Source organism: Neodiprion fabricii, chromosome 2 (assembly GCF_021155785.1).
Source record: "Neodiprion fabricii isolate iyNeoFabr1 chromosome 2, iyNeoFabr1.1, whole genome shotgun sequence".
Classification (NCBI taxonomy): domain Eukaryota; kingdom Metazoa; phylum Arthropoda; class Insecta; order Hymenoptera; family Diprionidae; genus Neodiprion; species Neodiprion fabricii.
In genome coordinates this window covers 30,080,386-30,100,569 of record NC_060240.1, presented here as the reverse complement: position 1 = coordinate 30,100,569, position 20,184 = coordinate 30,080,386, and the positions used below count along the sequence as shown (strand labels likewise).

The 20,184-nt window shown below is 40.3% G+C and overlaps 5 protein-coding genes across 7 annotated transcripts; 1 reads left to right on the top strand and 4 right to left on the bottom strand.

Moving 5' to 3' along the window:
* Positions 1 to 390: 390 nt before the first annotated feature.
* On the bottom strand, positions 391 to 3,761 carry LOC124175622. Its single transcript, XM_046556021.1, has 4 exons — positions 3,654 to 3,761; positions 1,039 to 3,521; positions 711 to 856; positions 391 to 607 (listed from the first exon to the last, which is right to left on the bottom strand). Exons 1-4 carry the CDS (start codon positions 3,759 to 3,761, stop codon positions 501 to 503), a joined length of 2,844 nt encoding a protein of 947 aa, XP_046411977.1. The 3' UTR covers positions 391 to 500.
* Positions 3,762 to 4,466: 705 nt separating this feature from the next.
* Positions 4,467 to 9,150, bottom strand: LOC124175071 (uricase). 2 transcript variants are annotated; one of them, XM_046554931.1, is made up of 4 exons: positions 8,976 to 9,150; positions 6,286 to 6,863; positions 5,158 to 5,468; positions 4,467 to 5,034 (listed from the first exon to the last, which is right to left on the bottom strand). In XM_046554931.1, the coding sequence occupies exons 2-4, from the start codon at positions 6,860 to 6,862 to the stop codon at positions 4,864 to 4,866; spliced, it is 1,059 nt and encodes a 352-aa protein (XP_046410887.1). In that variant the 5' UTR covers position 6,863; positions 8,976 to 9,150; the 3' UTR covers positions 4,467 to 4,863. The 2 variants fall into 2 exon arrangements, with proteins under 2 accessions (XP_046410887.1, XP_046410888.1); XM_046554932.1 differs by having other exon boundaries at positions 8,996 to 9,150.
* A 962-nt stretch (positions 9,151 to 10,112) lies between these two features.
* LOC124175074 lies at positions 10,113 to 14,685 on the bottom strand. The gene is made up of 8 exons (XM_046554937.1): positions 14,622 to 14,685; positions 13,041 to 13,112; positions 12,332 to 12,556; positions 12,101 to 12,260; positions 11,905 to 12,005; positions 11,632 to 11,757; positions 11,314 to 11,413; positions 10,113 to 10,437 (listed from the first exon to the last, which is right to left on the bottom strand). Exons 2-7 carry the CDS (start codon positions 13,106 to 13,108, stop codon positions 11,347 to 11,349), a joined length of 747 nt encoding a protein of 248 aa, XP_046410893.1. The 5' UTR covers positions 13,109 to 13,112; positions 14,622 to 14,685; the 3' UTR covers positions 10,113 to 10,437; positions 11,314 to 11,346.
* Positions 14,198 to 17,116, top strand: LOC124175072 (transcription initiation factor IIB). The gene is made up of 5 exons (XM_046554933.1): positions 14,198 to 14,285; positions 14,676 to 14,786; positions 14,860 to 15,046; positions 15,563 to 16,033; positions 16,146 to 17,116. Exons 1-5 carry the CDS (start codon positions 14,269 to 14,271, stop codon positions 16,305 to 16,307), a joined length of 948 nt encoding a protein of 315 aa, XP_046410889.1. The 5' UTR covers positions 14,198 to 14,268; the 3' UTR covers positions 16,308 to 17,116.
* A 291-nt stretch (positions 17,117 to 17,407) lies between these two features.
* LOC124175069 (general transcription factor 3C polypeptide 5) lies at positions 17,408 to 20,172 on the bottom strand. Of its 2 annotated transcripts, XM_046554930.1 has the most exons (8): positions 19,916 to 20,172; positions 19,666 to 19,839; positions 18,969 to 19,560; positions 18,580 to 18,882; positions 18,307 to 18,405; positions 18,015 to 18,223; positions 17,751 to 17,934; positions 17,408 to 17,671 (listed from the first exon to the last, which is right to left on the bottom strand). In XM_046554930.1, the coding sequence occupies exons 1-8, from the start codon at positions 20,051 to 20,053 to the stop codon at positions 17,478 to 17,480; spliced, it is 1,893 nt and encodes a 630-aa protein (XP_046410886.1). In that variant the 5' UTR covers positions 20,054 to 20,172; the 3' UTR covers positions 17,408 to 17,477. The 2 variants fall into 2 exon arrangements, with proteins under 2 accessions (XP_046410886.1, XP_046410885.1); XM_046554929.1 differs by having other exon boundaries at positions 18,307 to 18,882.
* Between the last annotated feature and the right edge of the window lie 12 nt (positions 20,173 to 20,184).

Below are 20,184 nucleotides of genomic sequence, written 5' to 3'. Positions count from 1 at the left end.
AAGTGTTGCAACGATTTTGAAATTGGTCTGAAACGTTTGAAGTTTCTCGTAAAGTCAAAAGAAAATGATATCAAATCAACCGTCGATGAACGAAGTGAGTATTCTACAATAAATTAGTCCCACTTATTTCCGACGACGAAATGAAATGTTCAATCTGTGCTGACTAGATGTACGAGAAATGAAAGTATTGTATCTTTTATACATACCGAATGAATTGGAAAATAAAAGTCAACACGTATATGCAGCAATTTAATATAAATTCTACTTTGACACCGGATATCCTTGGAAGTCTATAATTTGTTGATTGGATTAATTTCAGAGCGGCTTATGCAATTTATACAGTAGGGGGTACGATTGCAAAATACAAACATGAAATGGAACTTTGTTCTAGATAATATTTTATTCGACAAACTGCGTCATGGATAATTGGCTCGTACATACTGTTAATGTGAATTATGTTACTAATTGTAGGTTCAATGGCAAACCAAGCTTGTCCAATCTCAGCAGGATATTTGCGTAAACCCAGCCCGAAATCCTCTCCCAGTCCCTGAAGAATCGGTCACAAAATACAAGTCTGCAAAGCTGGATTGCGTCAAGTCAAAGATCGCTGGAACGATAAAGAAAAATGTTTAATTTCCGGTTTACTAGAGAAGGTAAACTTATTTTTCAGAGGAGTTACCATCAATGCAACATTCATTATATACTCTTACTTCGACTTCCTGTCAGCGACGTTCCACAGTATCGCTTTTTCTGACCGCTGAACGTCACGTAGTCCTTTCTGCACAACGTGCTGTTTTCCAGATCGAAATCCAGGATCGCTAATTCCAGCTGGCAGTAGCCAGGTGCCTTAAAGAACCTGAAACAACGGGTGGTTCCCGGTTTCGTGAATGTTCGCATATTTAAAAAAAAGCGAAGACGTACGAGGCTTTTGAGAATATCTTTTCCTGCGATCAGTCTACACCGTGAGAACATTGAAAAATGACCGACCAACAATTGAAGTAAGATAACAACAACTATTGCGTAAGCAATCAAGCTTACCTGTAACACTGATTGAGATTGTTTGAGTAGCTGTTCGGGTAATACGACGAGGATACGATCCCCTCGACGACGTTCACCGTCTCGCAGTTCGCCGAGGATGGGAAATTGACGATGGCGGAGTTTACGTTATCCGGAAAAATCGGTATTACCGATATCGTCGACAAGGTTCCGGTGTTGGTAGATCCGCTCGAGCACTGTGCGCTCCTCAAGTATACCTGCTTCGCAGCCTTGACCCAGTTCAGGAACTTGAACACTTGGCAAGACCCGAAAAACAGATTTTGGCTGGTCGTCAAGGCCGCGGAATTGGTTCTCTCGAAGGTGTGACCCAGGTCACGTTTTTCCCGTAACTCTTCGACATCCTTTTCAGGGTCCGAGGATCGTTCAGCTTCGCCGTCGAGGCTTGCGCTCCGCTTGTAGTTCCTTTGATAATTTGTTGCGAAGAGTGGCTGGTTCGTGTTAAGGAGAAATTCCTGACCGGCGGAACCGCTTCCCGTTCTAAGGTAATTGGTCAAGCAGGACTCCTGGGTGACTTCGATTACGAACCCGTTGAACTTGACCTTCGGATAACCAAGATACTTGACGGTGATCACTTTCGTGGCGATGTTGTCGAAGGAGGTAGTGACGTTGAGGCCAGTCTTGCACCCGCAGAGTCTGCGACCGTCGACTTCAACGTATCCGTAAGCGCAGAATTGGTCTTCGGAGCCAAAGTTGAAGAACTTGAAGTACATCCGAAGCTGGCAAGTGCTCTGCGAGGCTCGCTGAATCGTGTACTGACACTCGTAACTGTTAGAGGAGTATATCAAACTCGGGAATCCGGGATTTGCCAGGAGGAAATTGCTCGATGAGTACACCGAGCCGCAGCACTCAGACAAACCGTTGTTGAAGTAGGTCGTGTCGTCGGTTCCGTAAAACGGGTTGCCGTTTCCGTTCCCATTTCCATTCGGATAGTAATAACCGTTCGTAGGAGTCTTGGTTGGATAATTACCGTTGTTGTTGTTGTTATTAACTCCGAAGCTAAAGTCAAACTCATTTCCTGCGTCCGGATATCCGTTGTCGTTTCCGAAATTCGTGCCTGACGGATGATAGGGTTGGACGTTTGTCCCCGGGTAAGAAGGGGCCGGATAAGGCGTGACAGGGTAAAAACTTGGTCTTCCGTTCCCGCCGTTACTCGGGTAATAGCTGGGAATATTTCCAAACCCGTTGGATCCTGTCGGTACGAAGTTCCCGTTCCCCGTTCCGAAATTCGGGATAGAATTTCCTCCGCAATTCGTAGTCGTAGGAATGCAGTTGACCCCCGGGTTGTTACCGAACCCGTTCGACCCTGGCGGAACGAAGTTTCCATTTCCCGTTCCAAAACTCGGACTACGACCATCCCCGCAATTTGTACCTAGATTCGGATTGTAGCTGATGCCTGGATCATTATTGTTGTTGTTGTTGTTGTTTGGAAAGGGGTCGAAGCTGGTCGTCGGAACCGAGGGATTCACGGGGGACAGTGAATCGGGAACCCCGTATGTCAGCCATCTGTTGAAGGTTTCGTAAGTCTGAGATGGACTCTGACTACTCAGCGAGGACTGAGTCCGCTTTTCGGGCTTGACTCCAAGCCTGGTAAACGGAAGTGGAATTTTCTGAGGATGAACGATGAAATCCCTCGAAGGTTCGGTGGTCTCGACGGCCAATTGAGAGGGTCGAGTGGTTGTCTCCTCGAAATTCCTGATCGCTATTCCACCGGGAATTTTTTCCGACGAAAGGTTCGGCGAAGTATTTGCTCCCGTGACCTTGAGTGGCCTGGCGATGCTGGCTGGCGGTAAGTAGAGGTAAGACGTGATACTGGGGGGTTTCGAACTCGAGAAACTGACTTCTGCCTCTTGCACATGGCCGCAGTTTTTGTGGCAGAAATCATGCTGCTCAAACTCCGGAAGCTCAAGGTGTTCCGACGGTCTCTTCAGCCCGTTGGGCAAGTTGGATGGCGTTGAAGAGGCTTTCGTCGGATACGTGGTTGTGTGAATGCGTGGCGAGGGCTGGTCTCCTCTCCCTACATCCTTCGAAGCCTCGTCTTCTTCGTCGAACTCGATCTCCGGGCGATATACCGGGTATGAAGTCTTCGCGCCGTTGTCAACGATTGCGGCCTTCGTGGTCGACGATACTTTGGTCAGTGGGCTTAGCTGAGAGTCACCACAGGGTAAGGCTGTAACCAAAATCCTGAACCCTTTGGCCCTCGTTCCGTTTCCCGAATGGAAAATGATCTTCAGACTGTTGTCCTGGCCCCGGAATTTCCGAGTCCCGATGCTGTTGCCACAGTAGACAGTTCCGTTCCCGATTTTGAGGTAATCCTCAACGCACCCTGTAGAAGCCTCAAGCTGGAAGTCGAGAAACTGGAGGTGAAATTCCTGTTCGCACTTGGCGAACTGACTACCCTTCAAAACGTAGACACAGTCCTGACTGCTGGGGTAGATGCTCGGATATTTTGGGCTGGTGATGACGTACTGAAACCCGGAGAAGGACCCACCGCAATTTTGAACGTCGTCGCAAAGGAAAGTTTTTATGAAAATGAAAAAGTTCAATAATAGCAGGAGTTTCATGATTCGAAAAACGATCGACACTCGTTGGTAAATCACCTTCGGATTGAACACTAGTCCCGTTTCAACGTTACTCTTGATCGGTTTTCGACAGGACAGTCGCCTGACCGAGAAGCCAAGGAAAGTACAACTGATCGTGCGAACCATGAATGGCCGGCTCTTATGAAATTTGTTGTTTAACCAAGTCAAATACCTCCCAGTTTCGGGCAACGCTACATGCAACAATTGTTTGCAGAGTCACGCAGTTCTGCAGGAAGAGGCGCGGCAGAGGATGTGTGTAGAAATCTTCGTTTGAAAATCGAAACAGGTCATCAATCGTTGAGTAAATAATTCCAACACTGCAGGCAGAGGGTTCGTGGCATGGGAATTTGCGACTTCGCCTTTTGCCAGTCGAACCCGACCCTGACGGTAATTGACAATTTGATTGATGGAAAATAAAAATCTCTCACATAGCGTGCCATGGTTTTCAATTAACGCGTCCTTTCGGAAATCTGTCTAGACAAACGGATTCATACAATTAAGCTCTGATGGCAGCCATTTTTGATTGATGAAATTGAATTCTCTTTCGACACAATCTGACCTATCCGCGCTTCACGTCGTCACGTCGCCTAATTGTATCATCGCTTTTTTAGATCAAATGATTACACAATACAGTAAAAAAGAATAAGAACTATTCCTTTAGCAATTTCATCATCGAGTGTCCCCAATCTTCTACACGTGGCTGAAACTTTTAAACTCATCATAGAAGACGAGGCGACTCCTCTGATAAGGTATCTCATACGTATAGTAGGCGTTGGTCTTGGATAGTCAGTAACATCATACGATCATGAAACACTTTTCGTGTAAACGTCGTCTTTTTTCATATTTTTTTATTGTTATAAACCTACTTCAAAAGCTTAGTGTTAATTTTTTTTCTTGTTTTTTTACATTTTTTAAATTTTATATAGCTACTTACAAATCTTAGAATTACTATTATAAAGTCAACGCAAGAATGTTAAAATAACAAATACTGTAGTATGAATAATATTCTTGTTCACATAATTGAGTTTGAAACTGGTGAATATAGAGAGACTTGCAAAAAATCGAATTATGCTGTTCTGAAACCTGATGCTTACATTCCGATGTTACAGCAAGGAAATGAAGATCATAAATTGAATTATTAAAGTCTTATGTATTTTACAGGCTAGTATAACGCATCTTGGAAAATTTTGAAAACGAGCTTCGAATTTCAATCGATCTAAACGTACAATTATAATTTCGAGACTACCGCTTTCCTGTCAAGTTGCGCATAAATTATGCCGGAAGGCTTGTCTACCGGCAAGTAAACCTCTTGATTCTCGCCCTGGACCAGCTTCGGGAACTTGCTCAAGTCGAGGGTGAAGTAATGCTTGTTCGGCATCCTCATTTCGATGCTGTAGATCTGTAACCAGCATGTGACAATTAAAAAAAAATTTCTTTCGATAATTTGCGGTTTTCTTTGTAGGAGAAGCTGGCCGAAAAATAGTCGATAATATCAGAAACGAAGAAAAACTGAATTATTGACCTGGTCAACTTGGTCCAAGATGCATTTTTCCGTAAGGTACAGGGTGTTCTGCACACTCGGCGAATAGATTCCGGATTCCGGGGGTCCGGCAAAATTGCTGAGAATGCAGTTCTTGACTGTCCTCCACACCCTGTCAAAATCCACCCCGGATGCCGTTGAGAAATCCCAAGATGCGGTTACCTCGGTGCTGAATATGCGGTCATTCATATCAGGTAAGGTTCGGTACTCGTCTTGAATGAAATCGGTGAACGAGCTCTGGGTTGTTTTTAATACGCGCAGATTTTTTAGCCCTCCACGAATCCTCGGCGATTCTGCGAAGAATATAAAATGAGTTTTAATAAATCATGCTAATGAACGAAAACCATGTGCAGTCTTTAAGACGATCGATCCAGTCGTTGCAGGTTATCGATAATTTTTTAATGGTTTTGAAATTACGTTATCCAAGTTACTATTTCGGGAAAAGAAGAAAAACACTTTAATTATCCAATTTATTACATATATCACTCGGAAATAACAGATAACGATTCACAATCTAGTTAGTTGTTTACTAATGAATCACGCACACGTTTCATCGTCTGCGTCGTTTATCTCTAACTCCTGTTGTTACGGTTCACGTAATACTTGCATAAACGAAAACTTACACGTACCTAGAGTGCTACAATAATAAATTACAAAAATTGTCAGCTGCGTTACAAGCAACTTGGAACAATAAACAAAGAATTTTGTAACTGGGATTTCCCAAGGTTCACAGAATACCGCGTAGAAACGAAGCTGGAATCTCATCTCTCAAATCACTATTACCAAACCGTTTCATCTGTATCAAATTTCTTTTACGAGATGATGTAATACATGAGTCGACTAGATTTCCGAGGTCGTGCAGAATCTGCAAAGATAAACAAACTTCTCGAACAAGAAAGCCGCCATCGTAAGAAAAAACAAAAACAAGACTATTTCGACAGATGGGTAATCTTCAATTTTGAAGGCGAATATCTGGACGTTGGGTACCAATAGCCTCGTTATCCAGCATTCCCTCTTTCTGGCCTTAAAATCTCCTCCGCGCTCTCATCAATCAAGGCAATACCGACTAGATGAGAATAAAATTAGACCATATACGACGCACAGACTTACCGTTGCGGAGCTGGGTCACTTGGCAGTACCTCGTGGCTGTCGGGGTGAAGACGAAGGCGTGGTTATGGGGCTCGCCGTCGACGTGGTGACGCTGCCACGGATACTCCTCGACGTTGACGTTGACCTCGGCGACGTGACGATAGGTGTAGAGGAAGTGGGCGCAGACTAGTATTCCGAATTCCTCGGGCGTCTGAACGCCGTGTTTTTTCGCCAGGAGATATACGGTGTTTTTCTGGCTGTCCGTGGCTATGATGTCCTCGTTATCACCCTCGAGGTAGTCCTTCTGGGTCGAGAGCCTGAGGTGCGTGTCGACCTCGTACTCGCGGATTTCGTGATGTGAGCCATCACGGTGCACGTAGAGGAGCTTCACGTGGTTTTTACCGTACCCGTAAGATCCGAGCTGGTACTTTTCCCGACCCGCATCGCGGGTCGCGCTCAGGTTCGGCTGCACTTCCGTAATCGGTCCCGACGATGAAACCTCGTCGGATAGTCGCGAAGACGCTAGACGTGGCGGGTCTGATCTTCGGCAGTTCATCAGTCCCAGGGACTGATCCGCCAGTGATCCGAATCTGCTCATTCTGCACAATTCAACGTAATCTAAATTTAGGGTTTTGCATCTAGGATGTATGGGACGTGCAAAAAGAAGGAGCAAGAGGTCTCACTTAAGCTAATCTTCTTACGTATGGAAAAAAAAACACGTTCCCCTGGTGCAAGGAAAAGGAGCCCTCACAAATCTTATGGGAAATTGACTTACGGTGGAATTGGCTCAAATTCGGATTTATTGTACATTTCGACGTCCTGAACAAAAATGTCCATAAGTAGGAAGCGTAAAAATTTCTTCTAAGAGCTGTAGCGGCCCAAGCAAGGCCGATTTTATCATGTATTATATTTGACTCACAATCAGAGAAACAATTATTCACTGCCACCAACAAATATATATATCCCTCACTGTTGTAAGTTTTAACACTGATGAGTATAGATACGTAAATTTCTGTATTTATCTATGCACACGCATACACATGTGTGGTGTGTGGGTGAAAAGAAGAATAGACGATAACTCCGCAGACGCCTGGAGACCCGTGGCAGCGACTAATTGTTTTTCTATGTCAAAGATATTACAGGTTAAAGTCCAAATTAGCCTGAAAAAATAAATACGCGATTCAGTCATTCTTGGGCTGTTACAGCTCTTTTGTTCAGGACATCGAAATACACAAAAAATCCAAATTTGGGCTAATTCCACTGCAAGCCAATTTCTCATGAGATTTGTAAGGAGTCCTTTTGAAACCCTGGATTTTAACTATCACCACCTTAGTGTATCGACAATATCAGAAAAATGATGTCATTCGAAATTATTTTTATCAAATAATTGATATTGGTTGTCCGATTCTTACGAACAACAGCCCATCTTATTGGTAAATGATTTCTTCACAAATCGTCCGAGTTAGATTTTGAATAACATTTTGTTTGAAATTCATTTACAAATGAAACGAGCAAGTTTTAAATTGAATCCAACTTTTTTGGTCGAGTAATAGTAAAATAAAATTACATGTCTAACGTTGTTATATTCACAAGGTGTGTACACTTTAAATTCAGAGGTTCAAAATTTCTTCTGAATCACAGAGATTTTTTCGATCAGATTTAACTTTACTAGCTTCGGTTTCATTTTTTAAACTTCTCTGCTGCCATACTGTGGTTTTGACACACTTCTGACCTGACTGTACGGTGGATACAGAGGGTGAATGGTATAACGTTTGCAACGGAAGTGATATAAAATTCTGTAGATCTATTATTTTATTTCTTAAAAATTATCTTACTAATTTGGTGCTTGATATGGCGTGAACAGTTTTCTTTATTTTCTTTTAATCTATCGCGTTACTGCCGAATGAAGGAAATTAAGGCTGCTATATAACCGTCTCTTATTTGCTTTAATAATATCTACGATTTAGGCAGCGTCTATAATTGTACTGAATTTAAAGGAGGTTATAATGTCGTCTACAAAGATTAGAAAACCGGTAAAGAGTAGTTTCTCCAATGGCAACATGCCGAACGTGAGGTTTCCACGCGCCGTGTCTGCAAAACGACGCGATAAGATTCAGTCTTACACGGGTGAGAAAAAAAGGTCGCGTTTATCAATATCCTTCAGCTAATTAACGCGGGTTTAATGAAGGCATAGTCTAGACTACTTGACTGTATTCTCGCGAGAGTAAGATTTTCTTACAATGCGACAGCTCGCCAAGCATTAACCATATATACCATCTATTTTCTCTGCTCATTAATTTCATTGGTAACAAGTGCAACAATTGTAAATGATCCGCACGAGCAGTTATAATACTGCTAACCGTTTACCTAAACGAAAACACAATTGATTGGCCATTGATTATCGTCAGTAAAAATTTTAGTCAACGTCATTTTCAATTTTTATCTCCACAATTCGTGTATTAATTGTGTATCAATACCACCATATAGCAATCAATACATCAAAGTAAATTTTTTCAGGAAATAAAATCAATTGAATTTCACTTCAAACTTAAGATTCATTCTACTCTTATTCACAACTGATAAAAATACGCGCATTTCTTCGATAGAGAGTTGAAAAAGATATTTATTCAAATATTGGCTGTTTCCCGAGCATCCGCAGTCATTTATCGATCAATTAATAATACCAATTGTTTGTTCAATTTTTCACCTACCTGTACTGCAAATTGATTACTTTTCCGCAGCTCAAGATGCAAAATTGATGATGATCGACTCTCCCGTTGCCACAAAGGAAAACGAATTAATACGATGTGTAGGAGATCGTATTTGACGTACGACTTCTTGCGTTGAAAAGTCTTCGGAGCACTCGAAAGATTTCGGGTAAGTGCAACGGCGTTATATACTTATCGTTATTCGAAAAATCTATCATCCACGCTTACAATTCCCCACCACAACGACTTATGACCCGACGAACTCGACGGGAAAGCTGATAACGACATCCGAAAAAAATACACTATGCTTAGATATTATACACATGCGTGAAAGTAAGCAAATATGTTATAATCATGTTCGAAAGAAAAATTTATGCTTAATACGCGAACTCTTGATCATTCGCAACTATATCAGGTACACGTGATTCACAGATCTGTGCGATAGATCTTTGATAAAAATGTTTTTCCACGTTCACATATAATGCATTTATAACCCTCTTGTGTCTAGACTCTGAATTTCCCGAAAGTACGCGAAAATGAATATCTTTTATCAGTCTAATCGTGAGCACACACTAGAGTCGTTTCCATGAGATGAACTCTCCAAGCTGGGCCTCGGTCTCGTTAAAAGTAATTTAAAGACACTTCGATTATCGTTTTCTTTAATTTCTTCACCCTAAAAATGTACAACCACTACATCCGAAACCTGATAATTATTGGTTGCGGTATTTGGTTGAAACTGAGGACCTAATGCTGAGTTGTGGAAATTTCCGAAGCGATCCGGTATATTCTCGTTCAAGATCTGACGCTCCTGGAAGTTTACGTAGTCAAAAATTCGATACCACGTGAGCAGATAATCGAACTGCACTCTGGAGCTGGTGTAAACTGGTATAATTAATGAGCTTTGCCAATCTGCATATAATATATATAACCGTCTATTCGCGTGCCAAGTACAGCTCGCATGAACTTTGTGTCGTTCGCGTGTCACAGATATTATATCAGCTGCATAGTTGCAATTAAGATACGTTCTTTTTTCAGACAAAAAACGCTAGAGGGTAAGGGGTTGGAAAAAATCAAATACTTTTTCCCATTGGCATGAATCTGCAGCCAATTTCCAGAAAAAGCTACGCGTGCCTTCGTTTCTATATTTATAAATTACAGGAAACTCTTTTTTTCGCACATATATGATAATTTTGCACCCTTTTATTACGGCTGTGCAAATCTGGTCGAGTATTTCACTGTTGCTTATCATTTTTTATTCGGTTTCTTTTCACACTGATTTATGTAATGCATTTTTACCGGTCTTACTTTAATGTTATAACAATTTCATCAATACTCAAATAGTGTTAACATTTATAATAACTAGATTTCGTGGCTTTGATGCAATTCGCTCGAATTTCATGTCAGATCAAGTATCCAGTTTCGGTGTTTTGCTCCGATTCTTCAGCTACGTTGGCGTTCACAGAATCTGGGGATTTTTACTGCGCTAACTCCAACGGCACTCGATTATAAAAACAAGTCTGGGATCATTGTTAGCGATAAGAAGCTCGTCGTCAAATACAAAGATTAGATAATAGCTCTGACGTAACGCGTAAACTTCTAAGATTTGACCTATAAGATCACTCCACGTTGAGAATTTCGACGAAAAATATTGTTTACCACAACCAATTCCCAGTTTTCACGGTCAACTCATTTTTGTCACCCTTCTATCTCTCCGCGTGCGAACGTTTGCTCTCTCAGATCGCTTTGCAATCCTCTAACGTACGTACATCGGGTGTTATACGTTTGCAAATATTTGTTATTTGTTTTCAACCTCGGTTAGACTATACCAAATATGGACTCTTCTTTACGGAACCACATCATCACGTGTCGTTGGACACTTGTACATCTTATACAATTTTTATTTTATTCTCATTTCCTCTCACCCGTGACGTTATGAAGAAAAATAACAATAAATAAAATACTGTGTACAAGACACCGTTTGATATCGCAGTATTGGACAACTATGAAAATAGACTTTACAGAAAGCTATACGTAATAGTTTTACGCGGTGATAGGAACCAAGGTTCATACCGCATATTATAACATGGAGACATATATCATCGGAAATCTCATTTTGTGAGTAATTAAAATTGCTTATGACGTGGGTGAACGTCGATGCAATAATTCCCGGTTGTGACAGCTGCTCCGATTAATATATATCCCGGCGATTCAAAGAATTGCAAATACATTTCGACACGTCGAAACGCCTACGGGACTAATTGGACGTCGCCTGACAAATGTGCGATAAAAAAATATAAATTACGTAAAATTCCATCGGAGTAGACGAGGAGGAAAAAAATACCATTTTTATGACCGTCGCGCAATTTTTTTTCTGTCAGATATGCATCTCACTTCTCGCGATTTGTCGACGCCTTCGCAGCTTCGGTGGTGGTCCCAAATACCTGTTGCGGAATGAAAATAGGTTTGACGTTTATTGAAAATAGATGCAGAGGAGTAAAAATTTTCTTCCCTTCTACATGATCTAGAGCAAAGAAAGTATCAAATTTTAGTGATATACATTTTATTGTTCATATTATAGAATTTAAAAAGGAAAATATAAGTCGAGGAAATACGCGTAGAGGTAATAAATTTTCTGACAAAATTAAAAACTGTTACTCACCCTGTGATCGAAGGCAAAGAACCCGGCCGCCTACGCAGCGGTATTTCTCGCTCGATTAAAACGGCCCTGCCAGTCAAACGTCCAAGAAGCTCCGTCAAAGCTACCCGATCGAGGAAATACTCCCACCTACGTTAACGAAAAATGTCGATTGAAATTTTAGACAAATGAAAAGTGCGCCGTAGAGAATATATGCGGATTTTAAGGAAAGAAAAGAGACGGTTTCCTCGAGCGCGTAATAATAGCTTGTGTAGAATGTTTTCAAGGCATACGAACTTTTCTTCTAGGAAAGTTTCAGCCAGGGTAACAGGCGCCTGTCGTTTCAAGTTGCTGGAATCGAATCGATTCCCGATATCCAAACAGGCGATTATGATGGACTGTAAGAGTGAAAAGGAACGCATGACGTACGGGTGACAAATCACTTGTATGTAGTTATCAGTGCTGTGGAAATATTTTCCGAATGTATTTTTACCTGTGGAAAAGGAGCGTAAGTATCATCTGCCAGGTGGCAAAGGGCGGTTGCTACTTGAGCGTTGATTTTTTCGAAATCTTTAAGCACGACGACCTTATCTCGCCTCATACGCTCGCTTGTATCCTCATAAAATTTCCAAAACTCGGCGGTGCTTGCATATCTGCGGATAAGACAGGTTTTTTTGCAAACAGGTTCCGGCTCGACGGAAAGTTCTGTAGAAATTTAATTTACTCTGAACAATTAAGCGTCACTTTGTCGACGTTGTAACTCGGCTTCTGGAAAGCCGACATCACTGCCGAAGCAATTCCCCTCACGATTCTGGCCCCAGTTTCCTTCGCGTCGGAAGACGCGAGACAGAGAAGAATCGAGGGCCTCTCTGGGATTGGTAGCAAAATGTGGGAAACGGCAGTGACGATCGTCGACATTGTATCCGCGGATTGAGTTTGAAATTCACGTCTGTAAAATAAAGCATCTAGGAAGTAAATACTTGATGGCTATTACGCCGAGAGTTGCGATTAATCGAGCTGTTGTGGCAATTTTATTTTTTTATGCTTTACGCTTGTCTTTATGCTTATGAACGTGGTCTTAAGAAATCTCGTTCGTGAAAATGAATGTCATGGAAAAAAATTAACGTGATTTTCCTAATTTCCTGCACAGCTTCTTTACAGCGAAACTTTTTGGAGGTAAGCACGCATAATTAATTTCAGACGTCCTGTGACCTGGTGAAATATGAAGGGAGAAGGATCAATCATTTGTGAGATATGATACGATGCCCAGGAGGTATAACGAGCTCGTTAAAGTAAATGGTTTCCATGGACTGTATCACCAGGTTTGATAAAGCTAACACATTTTCCGGTACTCTCATCCATCTGGGAAAACTTTTCCACAACAAAGATTCCAGCCCCAAATTAAATGTCGACTTGAAGTCTGAAATTTTTACCTGATGCGGTCCTCGAAGAGAGTGAAAAAAATGGCTCGTCTGTCGCTCAAAGTGTTGCATCTAGCCATGCTGCTGCAGCGTTTTGAGAATATAGGAATCGTTATGATCAATAGTATCAGGGCAAATACTGCGTAAGGGATCCAGTACAAGACATCGAAAAAGTACAGAAATACGTTCGAGTCTGTGGATGTCAAGAATAAGGTAATCTGTACTTTATTTTTAATAAAATAGCTGGAGTGTATAAATTTGTGGCTTGTTCAAAATCCAGCAGGATTTATATTGTGGCTTATACAACATTTCATACCAGGATCTTCGAGACATTTATCCAAAACACCGATTCCTCCAGTTGCTTTTTGCTCTTGACAGCACAGCTGTACAGCGCTCTGTAATTTTCTAGAATTTAATAGACGCATTGCAATTTTGAAATGAAGGCGGAACTTGGAAGATAATTTGTGGTTAATAATACTGGAGTTTGGGTTGTGGTTCATTCATGTTACGTATGTATGTACAAACGAAGGCTCTTCGCTTGTCCGTGAATTTAGTCACGAACAAGCGATCGCAATTTTTAATTGTTTCACTGTTTATCGTAAGCGTTGTCGTAAGTAACAATCACTTATGAACGATATTGCGTTATAAACTCGTTGTTTGATGATATGAAAGGATTTGTTTACACATCTTATATGAGAGGCTATTAAAAAAGGATAGGTATTACTTGAATATAACTTCCAAAAAATTACTAATTTTGCAATTACGTAGTTACTGATTTTCTGACTTTTTCCGTGATGTTTAAAGAACCGTTTTGGATGCTTAAGAAATTGTTATTAGAGAAATGCACATATAACTGATCATGATGATATGGCCATCGCAGCTGCACGATTTCTAAAATGCGTTATAGATGATTTATAAAACCAGAATAAATAATCATATATGCTAGCAGCATTATTCAGATTGATTGACATGTCATGGAAACCCGGTAAATCTGCTCATTTTGCAATATTTCGAAACCAAGCTTCACGGATTAAACATTCCTGCTTCGCCTTGGAACGAAACTAATTCAAATACGCGCGGCAATCCTTAGTACAAAATTTGAGTTCAAGATAGCGCGAGCGTAGCTCGAGTTTCGAGCTCCCCAAACTCGATAGCCGCCAGTTCGATAAGCCGACCAAGTTGAGAGTCACAGATGAGTTCACGTAACAAGTGCTTGACACAACCAACATACACATGAAATATGGCGAGTTCGTCAAGGTGATTTTGAAATAACAGTTTTGACAAGTATTATTGACACACAATACCGAGCATTTGCGAAACGAGATCGCTACAAAGCCTTGATCTTAGCTGATGAGTATGACGCATAGGTTCAAATCTGAGTTGTGGGACTAACGCGACGACAGGCTCAGCGCGAATTAACCTCCCAACGGAATATCACCTGTTGTGTAACAAAAAGAAAACCTCGCGTATAGAAATTCCTCAAATAATTCGCTAATTGTAATCCCGTTTCTAACTACGCGGAACCTGAATCCATATCCTAGTTTCAAAACAAAAATAGCAAACGTTTCGTCGCGGGATTGCGGTGACACTTACCTCCAAAACCTAGAAACTAGAACATCAACAATGTATATTTATCTCCACCCACAGAAATGACACAAACAAGGTATGCTGCTATGCTCATCCAGACGCCCCGCTCATTGAGGATTATCGTGCAGGGGACCAGATTTGTTCCGAATGTGGGCTGGTTGTGGGAGACAGGTAAGTGACAAATCCCGCCACGTCTCTTCATTTAACATCAAACAATTCACTCGCATGGCTCTTTGTTCTCCAGAGTTATAGATGTTGGTTCCGAGTGGCGGACATTCAGCAACGAAAAAGCTGGGGTTGATCCCTCTCGAGTTGGTGGACCTGAAAATCCACTTCTCAATGGCTCAGACTTGTCCACAATGATTGGTCCAGGAACTGGAGCTGCTTCGTTCGATGCTTTTGGGGCTTCAAAGTACCAGAATCGTCGCACGGTAAGTTCATGTTGTGAAAACACATGCTCTCTAAAAATCTTTGATGTCCGAAGTATCGACAAATATCGTATAATCTATGTATCTTTAGATAAAAAAAACTCAAGAACACCCTTGAATTTTATGTGTCTTCAAAGTTTGCTCATCTTTTCTGCACACCTATAGTTAGCTCGATTAAGCTCTAGCAAAAACTTTACCGAGTTTCAGTAATGGAGCAATATAGGTACAATTTTCCGCTTTAATTTTATTATCCTATGCTGCTGCAAAGCTGTTAATATTCATGTAGCCCCGTAAGACTTGTGTGGAATCAGTGTCAGCAACAGACTGAATTGTTGATGGCTGTAAAAATATCTCTGCATCATCGCGTTATGGTTATTAAAAGTAGGTAATGAAAAAATTTCAACACCCATTAATTACTGGAAATCGTTGAACATGTGTACATTGCGAAGGCCTTGAATTATTTGCATCGATCATAATGGATGCTACAACCACTGTGACCTTAATTTCCTTTACCAACAGATGAGCAGCTCCGACAGGACTCTGATAAATGCTTTTCGTGAAATAAACGGCATGGCGGACCGCATCAATCTTCCTAAAACCATTGTCGATAGGGCAAATAACCTTTTCAAACAGGTGCATGATGGGAAAAATCTGAAAGGCAGATCAAATGACGCAATCGCATCAGCCTGTCTCTACATTGCATGTCGACAAGAGGGGGTACCGAGAACGTTTAAGGAGATTTGTGCTGTGAGCAAGATCAGCAAGAAAGAAATCGGCAGGTGTTTCAAACTGATTCTTAAGGCGCTTGAAACGAGTGTCGATCTCATAACAACTGGCGACTTCATGTCAAGATTTTGCTCTAACTTGGGACTACCCAACATGGTGCAGAGGGCCGCTACTCACATAGCTAGAAAAGCAGTTGAAATTGATATCGTGCCTGGAAGATCTCCTATATCCGTGGCTGCTGCAGCTATTTACATGGCATCACAGGTAAAACATTTTTTGGGGATTTGTAAAATCTTTTATTATCTCAATTTTAATTCATCATATTTTAAATTTACACTAAATAGACCACCACCAAATTGATTCTATTATTGTGCAGGCATCCGAAGACAAAAAATCGCAGAAAGAGATTGGCGACATTGCTGGTGTTGCTGATGTCACGATCAGGCAATCTTATAAGCTGATGTACCAGCATGCAGCTAAGCTTTTCCCTGAGGACTTTAAATTTGCAACACCCATCGATCAACTGCCTCAAATGTAAATTAGTTTCTTCCTATGCTGGCGTTGTTGAGCGTTCTTCGTTATTTTTTTTCCGTTTGCTTCTCTATTAGTTCACCAGCTGTTTAGATTGGTTCATTTGGACGTTCATCAACGAATTATTCAATCATTGATTACGATTTGCATTCCCATGATGGCGCACAACGTGACGATTATCGATATATATTAAATATATATTACATATTTTTCTGCTCGCATCACTACTAATACAGACGAAAAGGTTTTAACATACAAAGTTTTTCTTAGAATTATAATTATTTCCATGAAGCGATGATAGATCTTTTGGCATTCTTGGAATTAAGAGTGCTGTACACAGGATTCGAAAAGCACAACACGGCAACACGTTCAAATTGATGTAGTTTAAAGTGTGGAATTTAGACAATAATGGGTAGATTGCAGTATTTTTATTCTATATTAGTTTTTTTTATTCTATTTTCTTTCTTCTTAATGGACGGTTTTATTGCAACATAATGTTGAAGTGATTCGAATAGTAATTGTATGCAGTTCATAATCGTTTGGGAAACATTTTGAATATTTCGTTACCTGTAATTATTTCGAAGGTAAATCGATTCTCAGTCACCGTATGTAACAAATATTTGGTAGAATATTAATTATTACACTTTGGAAATTTCCTAATCTATCCAGTAACCTACAACGAGAATATTAGACTGTATAAATTATTATATGTTTTCAAACTTCCTATTGCATCATTAGTAACAAAAGAAACGTTACAACTCGTTACAAATCGTTTTAACAATAATTTCGTTATTAATGATTGCCAAAAAAGTGAAAGGACACATAATACAACTTCCATATCTATTGACATCAAGAATTATTTATGCACGCATCTATTGTATAACAAAAGAATGTTTACAAATCGAATTCAACTAATGGTATCATGCATATATTCCAACATGCCTTAGTAATTATCGAATATAGATTATTTAAAAAAAAAAAAAAACAACAAAAATAATTGAAAAAATTAGTAAAATACTAAAATTTTACTCAAAATTATTGTTATTAACTCTATTAATAAGTTAAGAAGGTGATTAAAATAAACAGTAAGAATTATACCAACAACAATTAAGTATTTAAGAATTTATTTGAATGTATAATGAAAATTTTCCGCCAATATTCTTGCGTATACAAAATATTATGAATCCTGCTGACTCGTGCTTGGCACACTGCAGTTATTTCTATCTTCTGACTCCTCGTCAGATCTGTCGGGAAGCACTTTCATATGAATCGAGGAGGAATCGGAATTAACTACGTGGCTTTTCTGCGCTCGTTGCTTTTTAAATCGTCTGAATTTTAGCTTCCCACGCCTGCTAGGCAACGTTGTCGGGTCTAAAAATATTTCAGGAGACTTTAGACCGAGCTTCTTTAATCTCAGGTATGATAAGCTACTTTATTAAAATGTACTCACGATCTTCTGGAATATTCATTCTTTTTCTCAGCACACCTCTGAGTTGTTTATTTATGATTTCTCTACAGTGATCATCAAATCCTACTGGTAGCCACCCCATTTTTTCGTGACACTTTGTTTCTGGTGAAGGATTAGGCAACTTTTCCAACATCTCCTGGATTTCTGGGACATGAACATCGCAGTACTGAAATGGAATTAAAAAAAATATATTAGTCAATATTAATCGAGCTCTGCCACATAGAAATCCCTGACACAAACTAATACCTGATAAAACATTTGTCTGGAAGGAGGTACAGTTCCCTCTTCATAGATATAAACGTTCTTGCGGAGATGCTTTTCTTTTTTCTTTCTATTCTCTTCCGGTATAGTTGCAGAGAGAATAGTTGTCTTCGACTTGGAAGCCGGTGCAAGTTTGTAAGGTAAGATGTAGTTTGAATAACTACGTTTACACTTGACCGTCGACTCCAATCCGTCTAGAAAATAGAAGAAAATTTTACCTGACTCTGTGTAACGTTTGTTATTTATGTTACAGAAATCACTTTACTAAACAACTTACGCATCGCTTTAAGCCTGTAATCCAACGTCTGATATATTCTTGCGGCTGGATCTTTTCTAGGATCATATCCAAGTCTGACCCACATAATTCGCCAAGGACCTGAGATAAAGTAATAAGCTACAGAAGGCAGCATAACTTTCAAGTGTTCTCCCGTGAATTTTGTTTCGTACATTAGAGCGTTCTTTGACCATATCGGTCTTTGTTCAAAAAACTTTTTCACCCTTTCCAAGTGATAGTTTTGAAGAAATTTCACTCTCATAGCGTTTTCTATACCCTTCGGCGGCTCTGATGGAATATCTCGTGTATGGAAGTTTACGAAATTAGAGAACCCTCCTCGCCTCTTTCGCGTTTTACCTATCGCGCTTCCTGATAATGCATCTTTTCCCGTTTTTGGTACATACAACTGGACATTGTCCATTCGGCTAAAAGCAGCAGGTGGCAAAAAGTACGGGACCTTAGTTTTCAGCCAACTGTATGGTGGCAGACCAACTGGGAATATGGAATCGTATATGCATTCATTCTCGCCACGATCTACTGCGCTTGGTGTTAATGGTAGGAACTGAAAATCGCAGAGATCTGAAAATAAGTAACAATAAAAATTGAGTATACAACAGCAAGTTACTTTTATGCAGTTTATACAAAAACGACAACATTATGCTTACTCTTGAATCTAAATTCGGTATCAACTTGACCCAAAACTTTCAATTTTGGCAGCTCGTAGTTATCATCTCTGGATAAATCTTTGTATTTATGCTTATCAAACGGCAGAGAACAGTTTTTCTTGGACTTGAACTGATCGTTACTTTCGTTGCATTCAGCCTGATCAGAACAATCCGGTTTTACTTCTCTGATATCGACTTTCTTTATCTCTTTACTTTCGCAGCTTACACTAACGTTACAATCCGTTGTTACTTGATTCGTCAAGTCTTTTAATAAATCTTTAACCTCTATCTCTGTCCTTGAAAGCTCAGATTCCTTTTCCACAACTGTTTTCAAAGTCTTGCTCAATGCTTCAGAAAAAACGTTCTCGGTGTTCACAAATTGACTGGTGGTTCCCAAATTCACAACTTCCATTACTCGTGAGTTTGTTTGCAGAGGTTCCTTAGTCTCTTGAGTATCATTTGCCTGTTTTTTCTTCACTCTGATTCTCAGCAAAAACCCAGTAGTCAAATGCCGGTCACCGCAAGCTGGTTTGCGATAACCATCATCAGGCCTAAACCTAAGCTCGAGTCTTCGATTGTGAGTATCGACAGCCTGAAATCAAATTCAACCATCAATTAATATTGGTTTCCAATTCTTACCCTAAGGTAGATATCCTCTCCTCTTGGGCAAGGTAAATACGTACAGCTGGTTACGCACCGTTGAAATAGACGCTAATCCACCCAGAGTCTCGATAGCTTTCTCTGGATTAATCACATTGCCTGGATATTTGATGCATATAAATTTTCTATCGAATCTGTGGCCCCCTGGAAGAACAGGTCCAACGTATTTCTTCATGTTTGGGTCATCCTCATCTCCGTCGTATTCTTGAGACTATTTTCGATGCAAGAAGAAACGATGACTCAATATTTGAAAATTCTTAATTAATATGATCAAAACGTATACTAACTCTTCCTGCAGCACGTGCTCGGCTTCGTTCAATCGAATCATCACTGTCACCCTCCTCGCCGTAATCACTAGCGTTAATATTGCAGTCGCTATCATCTTCGAAACGCTCCTCGTCACTATCATCACCGTTTATACTCATCGCGATAACGATAATGTATGGTACAATTCAGTTACTCATTCCTTTGATCATTTGAAGTTCAAACACGCCCGCGACGTCCTCTCATTCTACCGTAAACACAACATGATGTTTTTCTTTTTTTGAGGTTAAGT

Excerpts from the sequence above, each read along its gene's own strand:
- LOC124175622 (XM_046556021.1), bottom strand. The coding sequence starts at position 3,761 with ATGGTTCGCACGATCAGTTGTACTTTCCTTGGCTTCTCGGTCAGGCGA. Across the intron at positions 857-1,038 it reads AATCTCAATCAGTGTTACAG|GTTCTTTAAGGCACCTGGCT; the intron begins GTAAGCTTGATT and ends CCGTTGTTTCAG. Across the intron at positions 608-710 it reads GTCGCTGACAGGAAGTCGAA|CGATCTTTGACTTGACGCAA; the intron begins GTAAGAGTATAT and ends TTATCGTTCCAG.
- LOC124175071 (XM_046554931.1), bottom strand. The coding sequence starts at position 6,862 with ATGAGCAGATTCGGATCACTGGCGGATCAGTCCCTGGGACTGATGAAC. Across the intron at positions 5,469-6,285 it reads AGTGACCCAGCTCCGCAACG|AATCGCCGAGGATTCGTGGA; the intron begins GTAAGTCTGTGC and ends TATTCTTCGCAG. Across the intron at positions 5,035-5,157 it reads TCTTGGACCAAGTTGACCAG|ATCTACAGCATCGAAATGAG; the intron begins GTCAATAATTCA and ends TGCTGGTTACAG.
- LOC124175074 (XM_046554937.1), bottom strand. The coding sequence starts at position 13,108 with ATGGCTAGATGCAACACTTTGAGCGACAGACGAGCCATTTTTTTCACT. Across the intron at positions 12,261-12,331 it reads GTGACGCTTAATTGTTCAGA|ATATGCAAGCACCGCCGAGT; the intron begins GTAAATTAAATT and ends TCTTATCCGCAG. Across the intron at positions 11,758-11,904 it reads GAAACTTTCCTAGAAGAAAA|GTGGGAGTATTTCCTCGATC; the intron begins GTTCGTATGCCT and ends TCGTTAACGTAG.
- LOC124175072 (XM_046554933.1), top strand. Across the intron at positions 15,047-15,562 it reads AGTACCAGAATCGTCGCACG|ATGAGCAGCTCCGACAGGAC; the intron begins GTAAGTTCATGT and ends CTTTACCAACAG. Across the intron at positions 16,034-16,145 it reads CTATTTACATGGCATCACAG|GCATCCGAAGACAAAAAATC; the intron begins GTAAAACATTTT and ends ATTATTGTGCAG.
- LOC124175069 (XM_046554929.1), bottom strand. The coding sequence starts at position 20,053 with ATGAGTATAAACGGTGATGATAGTGACGAGGAGCGTTTCGAAGATGAT. Across the intron at positions 18,224-18,306 it reads TTACAGGCTTAAAGCGATGC|ACGGATTGGAGTCGACGGTC; the intron begins GTAAGTTGTTTA and ends TCTATTTTCTAG. Across the intron at positions 17,672-17,750 it reads AATGAATATTCCAGAAGATC|ACCCGACAACGTTGCCTAGC; the intron begins GTGAGTACATTT and ends AAATATTTTTAG.